The 11,480-nt window shown below is 48.1% G+C and overlaps 1 protein-coding gene across 4 annotated transcripts in view; it reads left to right on the top strand.

Moving 5' to 3' along the window:
- LOC102725759 (BOS complex subunit NOMO1) overlaps positions 1 to 11,480 on the top strand; it is a 66,218-nt gene that overhangs the window by 19,101 nt on the left and 35,637 nt on the right. For all 4 annotated transcript variants that reach the window (XM_081819947.1, XM_081819946.1, XM_081819945.1 and 1 more), the window contains exons 12-18: positions 2,177 to 2,351; positions 3,723 to 3,864; positions 5,120 to 5,251; positions 6,278 to 6,414; positions 7,891 to 7,978; positions 10,159 to 10,222; positions 11,194 to 11,289. In XM_081819947.1, the coding sequence (XP_081676073.1) occupies positions 2,177 to 2,351; positions 3,723 to 3,864; positions 5,120 to 5,251; positions 6,278 to 6,414; positions 7,891 to 7,978; positions 10,159 to 10,222; positions 11,194 to 11,289 (834 nt within the window). The remainder of the gene's footprint in view (positions 1 to 2,176; positions 2,352 to 3,722; positions 3,865 to 5,119; positions 5,252 to 6,277; positions 6,415 to 7,890; positions 7,979 to 10,158; positions 10,223 to 11,193; positions 11,290 to 11,480) is intronic.

Here is an 11,480-nt window from a genome sequence, read left to right as displayed (position 1 = left end):
TGTTTTTCAGAGTCCATCTTCTCTCATGGTTCGTCTACCCCTCCGATTTCCCCCGCTTCATTCCTCCCCTCCCGCTACCTTCTTCTTCTTCTTTTTTTTTTCTTAACATATCTTGCATTATTTGTTTCAGAGGTACAGATCTGAGATTCAACAGTCCTGCTCATATTTCTTTCTTAAAAAAAAATTCCCCATTTATTTGAGAAGGAAATGCTTTGACTTCTGTCCAAATGGTTATGAGAATAATCTCGCAATACACCAGAATTAGGAATTTCCATCCATAAATGTATTAAACCCCGATGGAGGAATTTGTTGACACAAATCACTTTTTAAGGGATTCAGCATAACAAAACACTGTCCTGCCGGCTTTTTAGTTTAGTTTTTTTAAACTAAAACCAATATACATTCGAGGTTTGGGGTAGCTGGACACTTCTCTTTGAGAATATGAGCTAAAATAGGCCGGATGGTTAAAATATTAGAGAAGCAGAGAGGTTCAGCGTGGGACAAATAAGGTGACATTCCCTGTGATATGTATACAGATCAAGAGAGAATATGAAAGGTTCTTAAGGATAACTCATCACTATTCCCTTTCTGTTCTTTTACTCTGAAAGTGCCCAGAAAGGGGGAAGTGAGAACCAAAATGTGTGCCTTCAAATCTAGATCAGAGGCCTGCACACTTTCTCTGTAGAGGGCTTGAGAATAAATATTGTAGGCTTCCCACGGGCCATACGGCCTCTGTGACAAAACCCAGCACAGCCAAGTCATAAACGGATGGGCACGGCTGTGTTCCCATTAATCTATTTAGAATCCTGAGATGTGAATTTCATATGGTTTTTATGTGTCAGGATATTATTAATCTTTGATTTTCTGTCCCTCTTAACCCTTGAGAAGTATGGAATTAGGGGTGCCTGGGTGGCTCATTTGGTTGAGCATCTGACTCTTGATTTTGGCCCAGGTTGTGATCTCAGGGGCATGAGATCGAGCCTTGCATCAGTCTCATCACTGAGCAGGGAGTCTGCTTAAGATTCTCTCTCTCCCTCTGCCAACCTACCTCTTTCCAAAAAAAAAAAAAAAAGGTGGAAGTAAAAGTAGGAATAGCATTCCTAGCTCACAGTCCATACAGAAACAGGTGGCTGGCTGGCCTGGGCACGTGGGCCCTCGTTCCTTGCCCCCTGCTCAGGATTCTGAGCTCATGGTGGCGGGCTAGTCACTTCGCTCCAAAGAGATGACTGGCTTGTCCTCATTCTCAGATTTCACACACACAGTCTCCCACCCCTTTTTATTTGCAGCAGGGTGGGTGTTCCAGCGTCGAGAGTACCCCCTAATTATCCCACATCGAAGCCTCCTTTCCTTATCATCTTTCTGTCACAAGAAACAACTGATTTTTATCCAGAATGATTCTTTAAGATTGGAAAATACAACCTTTCATCAGCTGAGGATGCATTGACGGCCTCCATCCGTGGTGCCTTATTACACTTTAACAAGTCCGGAGCTCAGAAGTGAAGAACGTCACTTGAGGCTGACGGTCTCTGTTGCCTTTTCCCAGCTTGGGGATGCGCCTCTCACGTGCTGCTCCGTGTGCCCTTTGGAACAGCGTGCACACTGCTCATCGAGAGCCTCCGACCCGAGTCATTACCTGAATGGGGCCTCTCAGTATAGGTCGCTTCTGTGGCTCCTCGCTCGTAAGGAGTTCAGTTTTGGCTTTGTAATTATTTTAAACTTAATTACCTTTTCTGTTTCCGTCTTCCTGATTGCTTTTATCCACGAATTACATATAATCACAGGCAAGGAAGGTGTCTTTGACACGGGTTTTTAGGCTGCTTAAAGGCTTCTGCTGCACCATCAACGATCCAATTTACCTGAAGCATTTTTATCATCGACAGATTTTTCTGAAAATTGCTTCTGCAGCTGGGGCATTGCGGATGTCACCCGGAACACACAAACCATCTCTCCGTGGGCCTCCGCTGTGCCTTGTCCCTTATACAGAGAGAGGTTCAATCTTCCTTCCAAAGGTTGCTTTTTGAAGCTGGAGTCATTTGGGTTGCTTTTCGACCTCTTCATCAGGGTTAAACTAGTCCCAGGACCGGGGCAGGAAGAGGGATGCGTTGTTTGGGTTGGTAAGTGCCTTTCCTGTGGTAATTGAGTTCTCACGCTGGAATGAATGGGCCCCTTGTTGCAGGTTCAGTGTCTGTGGCCAGATATCAATCATTCGCTTCCCTGACACCGTCAAGCAGATGAGTAAATACAAAGTTGTCCTGTCATCTCAAGACAAGGACAAGTCTTTGGTCACCGTGGAGACGGATGCTCATGGATCATTTTGTTTTAAAGCAAAACCAGGGACTTACAAAGTCCAGGTATGATGAGTTTTGTTCTATTTAAGATATTTGAAAAAAGAGGCAATGATTTTTTAAAGGGTTATTATTAGCCAGATTGGGGTGACAGAGCATTTCTACTCCCAGTTTCTTATTTTGAGGTCTTTAGATTCCTGCATGTCACCGTAGAGCAGACGGGCACCCAGTTTGGAAATGATACACAGACCTCTTTTTTTCCCAGGCCCGATGTTTATTAGGAGTTTGCTCTAGGCTGCCAATCACACCTGCACCTTCTCAGGCTTCTGGCTACTATAGACTATCCATAAGTCCCCAAATTAACCCTTTGTTAATGGCAAGCCCACAGTGCATGGCTTTTGGTGCCCGAGGCCAGGGTAGAGCTGGTGTTTCTCCACCTCGCCCTGAATTGAAGATGGCTGGTCTAACACCATCTGACTTCTCCATTGAGGCAGGCGGAGAAGCTGGGGGGACCCTGTACCTGTGGTCTCACCGTGAGGGTGAAGGCCTGAGCACAGGTGGGGGTGGCAGGCAAGAGAGGAGAGAGCCAGAGGTCAGCCCACTGTGCCTCAGTGACAGGGCCCTGCCCACAGGGAAGACTGTGACTCAGGGGAGCTCAGGCCCCCACATGTCCAGTCAGCTGCTCTTCCTCCCTGACGAAGGGCAGGTGAGGGGATGGAGAGGGCTGGGAAGGGCCCCCCTGAGACTGTGCTCTCCTCTAGAGCAGGTGGGATCCCCCCATGAGGAGATGGGGTGCAAGGAGATTGGTTTCCCTGCTTCCACCCAACAGTGCGGTGTGTGAGCTCATAGCTCTTTACCAGGCAGCCAGCTCTTGTGAAGTTGGCCATGCTGACAAGCCTTTGGAAGCCCTTTCAAAGTATAAGGGACTTTTCCAAGGAAGGGCAACTTTGGGGTGTAATCTTTACTAGGGAGGACATAGGTGACCTCTGTCCTCTTCCCCAGTCCCTCTTCTTAGCCTAAGAAAGGACACAGAAGAAAAAGAAGAAGAAAGTGGCCTGAGTCAGCCAGGGGGGACATCCACATAGCGTTGACAGGTTCATAGCTTACGTCGTGAGTGACCTCAGCCAGGAGAAGTTTCTGGGGCTTAGTGTGGTTTCCACCCAGGGTACAGGTGACCGATGACATCCATGTGCCTCTGTGGGGTTATGCCAGATAGACTTTCGTGTGCTTTGCGGCAGGACTGAAGGCTAGTTCGAGAAACACGTTTTCTTCCCATGGCCTGTTTGAGGATTTGTTGTGATTATAAAACTAGGCCTAGAAGTGAACCTCTGTCCAATATTTAGCCTTGGGCCCAGGTGAATGTTCTGGTGCCCTGTAGGCAGGGGGAGCTGCGGCCTTGACGCAGACACTGACGTCCTGTGTGTCCCTACCCTGCAGGTGATGGTTCCTGAGGCGGAGACCAGAGCAGGGCTGACCTTGAAGCCGCAGACGTTCCCCCTTGCTGTGACCGATAGGCCTGTGATGGATGTGGCCTTTGTGCAGTTCTTGGCATCAGTTTCTGGGAAAGTCTCTTGTTTGGGTAAGGTGTCAGGTGAAAGCGAAAATAGATAGTTTCTTGGAAGTGGAATTTTGGTGAGCTTTTCCATGTCGGGTGGTGTTCAAGGTGAATGCCAAAACCGCGCCTGGAAGTGGTTTTCAAATCCGTATTGCGTACGGTTCTTTCTGAGTAAGCGCCACACGGCAAGTCACTAGAAATGTTTCCTTTGCAGTATTTTTTTCTTTTTAAGATTTTATTTATTTATTTGCCAGAGAGAGAGAGCAAGAGAGCACAGCAGGGGGAGCAGCAGGCAGAGGGAGAGGGAGAAGCAGACTCCCTGCTGAGCAGAGAGCCTTATGTGGGGCTCGATCCCAGGACCCTGGGATCGTGACTTGAGCCGAAGGCAGACACTTAACCAATTGAGCCACCCAGGTGTCCCTCCCTTGCAGTATTTTTGCTTTGGCTCCTAAAAGAACAATAGGTGGCTGTTTTCCCAGCTCGGTCACTTTCCAGCTGTGAGACAGTAAGCTCAGCCTCAGTTTTCTCTTCTGTAGAATGGGAATACTACGGCTCTCAGAAGGTCTTAGTGAGGCTTTAACACGGTCAGGTCAGGCAGCGTGGCACAGATGTTAAGAACATAGAGTCTGAGATCAGACTGCATGAGCTTGCACCCTCGCTGTGTGACGTGGAGCAAGTTACTTAACCTCTCTGTGCTTTGAGTCTCTCGTCTGTACTATGCAGGTAACGACAGTACCTGCCTCGAAGGGTGGTTGTGAGGATCAAAGGAATTAGCGGGTGTATAGCCTGTGTGAGGACCTGGAACACAGCAAGAGCCATGTAAATCTTTGCTCTTATGAGTAATATTATTACGATGACAGAGGACCCAGTTCTGCGCCTGGAATGAAGTGGGCATTCAGTGAAGTTCTGTCCTCTTTCTCTCTTTTTCTCTGGCTTCTGGTGCTCCATAAATACTCCTTCCCCCATTTCACCTTCCATCTGACTTAGCAGGCACTCTGAAATACTGTTTTCCCTCTCCTGTCTTCTGTGCTCGCACGGGGCTGTGCAGCAGATGATGGGGTAGCTTTCACCATCGGTGGCTCCGTTGTCTGGCACTGATGACCTGCACAGGGGAGGCGTTTTAGGGCCGAGCAGATGCATGTTGGCTGGAAAGGAAGCCTGCTGTCACTGCCCTTCGGGACATAAGCGGTGGAAAGCAGCACCCCGGGGTGGAGGGTTCGAGGCTGGGCTGTGGCTGGCGAGGGCAGCCATCCGAGGCCCTCCTGTCTCCGCTCTGCAGACACCTGCGGCGACCTGCTGGTGACGCTGCAGTCCGTGAGCCGCCAGGGTGAGAAGCGGAGCCTCCAGCTCTCCGGCAAGGTCAACTCAATGACGTTCACCTTTGACAACGTGCTCCCCGGAAAATACAAAAGTAAGACCCAGAGGCGGCATCTCGCGGCTCTCACGTACTTCCTGTCTTTCAGAACTTTCCCAAACCCAGCTCTCGAATTGCACCGCACCTGCATACCTTTTACTCGTCTTCCTTGCCCCTTGACCTTGAACGTGCGTTATTTAGCAGTGGGGGATAATGGAGGAATGGCTGTTCCTGCCCTCACTGCCACCTTGTCAGGACAACCCACGCACGTCTGCTGTTTGGGGAGGGTGCCCTCATTCGTGCCATTTTATGTCTAAGTGCCCGAATAGAGAGCATGAAATGGCACTGACGTGTCCTCCCCCTTAGTAGCTGTGTGATGTCCCTGAGACTCTGTTTCGTCTTCTCAAATAGGAGTGTTACGGCCTCTCTGGAGAGTGCAAAACCAAATGAAATGCAGTTTGTACAGCGTCTGGAAGCAGTAGGTGCTGGCCAGTGTTGCTTCCCTTTTCCCTGCTGTTCTCGAGAAGCCACCCGTTGGCTGTATTTCTGCTTTTTCAAGGCTCAGTTTAGAGCCTCTTGGCAGTGAATAGCTTATAAAGTAGGTTGTTTTATCTGGGAAGTTATATTTTCTGTTCTATCAGGTGTTGGCAAACGATGGCAGGGGGCCCAACTGCCTGTGTTTATAAATAAAGTTTTATTCACACACAGCCACACCCATTTGCTTATGTATTATAAGCTACGACAGCTGCTTATGTGCTACGAAGGCAGAGTTGAATATTTGCACAACCTGCAGAGTTGGAAATATTTACTCTCTGACCTTTTACAGGAAAAGTTTGCTGCCCCTTAAATATCTTACTTGTGAGCGTGCTGTTGAGACGCCACCGAATTTCTTTCTTGCTGATGTTAATGAGCATGGGTTTCATTTTTCTCTTTAGTACTTACTTGTCCTGAGCGTTAGTTACGTGTGTGTGTGCGTGCACATATATGCGCATACACGTTAAAAATAATTAAGTCCTTGTAATTTTTACTCAGGGAGGTGATGTGCTCTGTGCCCATGTGTGTCTGTAATTGTGGCTTTTCCAGTTAGCATCATGCATGAAGATTGGTGCTGGAAAAACAAGAGTCTGGAGGTGGAGGTTCTGGAGGACGACGTGTCAACGATTGAGTTTAGGCAGACGGGCTACATGCTGCGATGTTCCCTTTCTCACGCAATCACTCTGGTATGCCTGCCTCGTGTGGGTTCTCTTATTTGGAAAGCGGGAAGGTGCTAGCATGCCAAGAAGATTTTAACTATCGTTAAGTCAAATATCCTTCTCTGCCCTCCACTCATCCCCCGATTCAGGAAAGCACAGGGAGCTTTTTAAAACCGCTTAGTGGAAAGATGCCTTTGGGAGATTTTCTTGTCCTGGCCCCGCATGAAATTCTAACTTTGATGAGTGACTTGGGACAGCTGTCGTGTGGAGCACATTGGTTTTTTGTAGCCCTGGGATCATAATTCCCACTTCTCGGGGTTGTAGTGAAGCTTAAGGAAACCTCTTCTGTACTTGGTTTCCCCGGTGAACACTGCTATTATTATTAATAGGTGCCGCTGAGTCACTTTCTCTGGTATATTTATTCCGGGGCAGAGGACAGAGCGGCTCGGATCTTACTGTCTTGTTGATGGAATCTCCCTGACAGGCAGTGTGCCCCTTGCGTTTCAGGAAAGAGAACAGGTGTGTGGCCTGTCTTGGTCCATTCATGAGTTTTGTAGAACTTTTTGGCTTCCGGTGATGGCAGATGTCATTGTCAGGTTCCGGTGGAGAAACTGAGGCAAGCGGCAGTTAAGCCACCGCTCATGTTAGACCTTTGGAGGGCTGGCAGCCTGTTTCCAGTGCCAGTCGACTGCCCTAACTGCTTCATGACAAATACTGCACAAGCCATGTGGTTCCAGGAGATGGGTTAGTTGGTACCCAGTTGAGAGTAAGTGGTAGACATTTAGGAGATTGTTCCTTTCCTTCAGCTGTTCAGCGGGTTTCTGTTTCCCTTCGGACGAGATCCCCATTCCAGAACAGTGGCCAGCAAAGCCCTCTCCTCCCCCCCAGCCTCCTACTGCTCTCTCCACCTTGCTGCCTGGGCCCCGGCACACCAGCCTTCTCTTCATCTCCACACCAGGCTCGTTCGCTCCTCTGGGCCTTCGCACATGCGCTTCCCTCAGTCATCTTTCCCGGCGGTGCGTGTGCTTGGTTTTCTCTCATCATTCAGGCTGCAGTCCCAGTGTTGTCTACTCAGGAGAGGTCCTGCCCTGAGCCGGGCCAGCCGAGATGCTCCTGCCACGCTCCCACTCTGTCCTGCCTCCTTGGCTGTTCGGCCCACTGCACTGTTACTTATTAGCTGAAATCTCATTTCTTTGTTGACCACATTGATTTTCTGTCTTCCTATATTAGAACGTAAGCCCCCTGAGTGCAGGAGCCACGTCAGCCACCAGGGCCCAGCCCTGGGTCTGTCATAGCAGGTGCTCAATAAATATTAGTTGACTGAATGAAAAAGAGCATGTTTTTGTGGGAAGTTTTTGAAGGTTTTTAATTTTCCTGTGGCACCCAACTGCTCAGATGATTAATGGGTAAAACACATGACTGGTTCAGAAACAGAAATATTATTAATCATCTTGGTGTCTCCGTCTCCCCTAGTAAGTCATTGTATTGGCTTTGGTCCCTTAGGAATTTTATCAGGATGGAAATGGACCTGAGAACGTGGGGATTTATAACCTCTCCAAAGGAGTCAACCGATTCTGCCTGTCCAAGCCTGGTGAGTCTGGAAGGATTGATGGGCTCTGAGTTAGAGAATGGAAAGGCACCGAGGATTGTGGTAAAGGCCTTTTTTCATCCCTGGATTCTCTTTGCGTCAGGCTATCAATTTCAGTTGTGGTTAGCGTACGCTGGTTTTTCTGTCTCTTTCCGCTGGAGGGAGTGGTGTTTCGACCCAGAGAATTAGAGCGGGGGGTGGGGGGGTGGGGGGGAGGGGAGGGGCTGGAGAGCGTTCCTGGTCTCCGGGTTTGAATTGGGTAGAGACGTCTGGGCCCATTCCCCTTGAAAAATACTATACCACGGGCCAGTGACCTCTCCTTAAAAGTGATCTTTTGAAGATAAAAATTGGACCATCTGCCCCCTTGCTTAAAATCCTTCAGTGGCTTCTCTCCCCTTGGAACAACTTTGTTGAGGTGCAGTTTGCAGACCATAAAATTCACCCATTTACAACATACAGGGATTTTTAGTAAACCTACACAATTTATGCGACCATAACCATAATCTGGTTTAGAGCATTTTCATCCCCCTGGTGATATTCTTCATGCATGTTTACAGTGAATCTCTGCTCCCAGCCCCAGGCAGCCACTAATCTATTTTCTGTCTCTATGGATTGGCCTTTTTTGGACATTTCATATACGTGAAATCCTACTATAGTGGTATTTTGTCTGTCTCCTTTAGCACATTTTTGAAATTTCTCATAATGTTTTGAAGTTCATGTTGGGGTAGGTATTAGTGGTCTGTTCCTTGTCGTTACTGAATACGCTCATGTGGATAGATAGTATTTTGTGTGTCCACTTACCGGTTGGTGGACATTTCCCGGTTTTTGGCTCTTACAAATAATGTTGCTGTGAACGTTTGCATCCAAGTCTGTGTGTGGACATTTGTTTTCATTTCTTTTGGGTTAGATACCCAGGAATGGAGCTGCTGGGTCATAGGGTAAATTTATGTGTCATTTTTTAAGAAACTGCCCAACAGTTTTCTGAAGGGGCCGTGTGTGCCCGTGGATGTCCCCACCAGCAGCGCACAAGGGTTCCCGTTCCTCACAACATCCGTTATAGTCTTTTTGATTTTAGCCATCCCGGTGGGCGTAAAGTGGCAACTCATGGTGGTTTTATTTTGCATTTTCCTGGTGAATAATTCAGTGACTTCTCTTGGTTCTCGAGATAGAATACACACTCTTCCGCACCGTGTAGCTGTTCCCAGCACGATAACTGGCCTGTAGTGGGTGCTGGTGCTCTGTCAACATTTGTAGGATGAAAGAACAAAGTGAACGGAGAAGCCCAAGTCTTTTGCCTGCCAGTAATTGCATAAGGGCTTCCTCGGTGGGCTGAAAACAGCAGAGATAGTTAGAACTCATTTCAGGGGGCGCCTGGGTGGCTCAGTTGGTTAAGCGACTGCCTTCGGCTCAGGTCATGATCCTGGAGTCCCGGGATTGAGTCCCACGTCGGGCTCCCTGCTCAGCGGGGGGTCTGCTTCTCCCTCTGACCTGCTTCCCTCTCGTGCTCTCTGTCTCTCATTCTCTCTCTCAAATAAATAAATAAAATCTTTAAAAAAAAAACCAAAAACTCATTTCAGGTTTTTGTAGGAATCATGGCCAAAAGGTGGGTTAGTGACCGTTTGGGGGAATAAATCATTAGGCTTCACTCCTTCCTGAAACTGACTGTATTCCTCCAGCAGACGACTTAGGCGCATAATCGTTACCTTATGTAGGCTTGTGGCATAAAAGTGTCCTCTGCAATCGTTCCATAAATTTTGGGGCCTTCCTCTGCTCCGTGCTCCGTTTTAGGAATATTTCTAGGAAGGAGGTCAGGCTGTGGTTATCTTTTGGATCTTTAATAGAATCTGTTAAGTGGAAAATTCTCGGTCTCATTTGTGGTAGCAATGTACTTCCTGTTCTTCGTGTGCACGTCCCTGTTAGCTTGATCTGTGCAGATGAAACTAGTGTGAGTTGTTCAGTTACGGAAAATGAAATCCTGAGCTTGTGAGGGGCCATGAAATGGACCGGGTTGTTGGGAAGAAGCTGCCATAGGCAGCGGAAAAGGCATCTTGGGTTCCATTATTGCACATCTGCTCTGTGTGTGTGTTCAAGTGAGAGGCACTGCCTGTAGATTTTCAGTGCTGGAAGTGCTCAGTGTGGTAGAAACCCTCCTCTGAAAATGACTTTTGATTTCCTGGCCGCAGGTGTGTACAAGGTGACCCCTCGCTCCTGCCACCGGTTTGAGCAAGCGTTCTACACCTATGACACGTAAGCTGGGTGTTCACCGCCCCGTGGTGTGTGTGAGCCTCCTCTGGAGTAGAGTGGGCACACACCTCTTCTTCAGTTATTTCTGATAAACAAAGGAAAGTTTTTTTGTGGAAGAGGTAAAGTTAGGTATAAAAAAGAATTTCCATGTAGGGATTTTAAGACACTTGGATACATTATTATTATTATTAGAAAGAGAGTGAGAGCGTGAGTGGAGGGTGGGGAGGGGCAGTGGGAGAGAGAGAGAATCCTAAGCAGACTCCGTGCCCAGCGCGGAGCCCGACACGGGGCTCGATCTCACGACCCTGAGCTGAAATCAAGAGTCGGGCACTTAACCGACTGAGCCACCCAGGCACCCCAGCACTTGGATAAATTATTGAGGAAATGGAGCTGGGATCTTTCCCCAGAATTCTGTAACCCAAGATGGAAGGCTGAGGTTTTCAAGTGGTGTAAATATCATTTTGGTTAAATCTTCCAGCCCTCAGTGGTGGGAGTTCTCAAACTCCAGCCTCCCATTTTTACATTTTTTACACACGCTTGAGGGTTTCACCAGGAATTGGAGGTGTCAAGTTTTGGAGCGGAAAATTAGTTGATTTTTTAAAGATTTTTTTTTTTTTTATTATTTATTTATTTGAGAGAGAGAATGAGATAGAGAGACAGAGCATGGGAAGGGGGAGGGTCAGAGGGAGAAGCAGACTCCCCGCCAAGCAGGGAGCCCGATGCGGGACTCGATCCCGGGACTCCAGGATCATGACCTGAGCTGAAGGCAGTGCTTAACCAACTGAGCCACCCAGGCGCCCCCGGTTCTTTAAAACACTGATAGGTACGTCAGGAGTTAGCTCACCCCAAACTTAGAGCAGTTTCATGTAGTATATTTCAGGGTCAGAACGGTTGCCCATAAAGGGTGTGTTTGTGATCCTTTAAGAACAACTGGGTGATGTTGTTGGTGTTTTTTTTCCCACTTTAATTTATAGGTCATCACCTAGTATCTTGACGTTGACAGCCATTCGCCACCATGTCCTTGGAACTATCACCACTGACAAAATGATGGATGTCACTGTGACGATCAAGTAAGGCTCGTGCTCCGCGGTGATTTGAGCACGGCGTGGGGCGGGGGTGGTGGTGGACGAGGCTGGGGGACTTCTCTAACAGATACTCTGGAAATTATTTTTGATTTCTTATCTCTAGGTGTGTATACAAACAGCCTTCCCTCTTACATGACATAGCCGTAAATTCACCACAGCCTTGGTCCTCTCCTTTT

Source organism: Leptonychotes weddellii, chromosome 5, assembly GCF_054177405.1.
Source record: "Leptonychotes weddellii isolate Sample4059 chromosome 5, ASM5417740v2, whole genome shotgun sequence".
Classification (NCBI taxonomy): Eukaryota; Metazoa; Chordata; class Mammalia; order Carnivora; family Phocidae; genus Leptonychotes; species Leptonychotes weddellii.
This window is presented reverse-complemented; position numbering and strand designations above follow the sequence as displayed.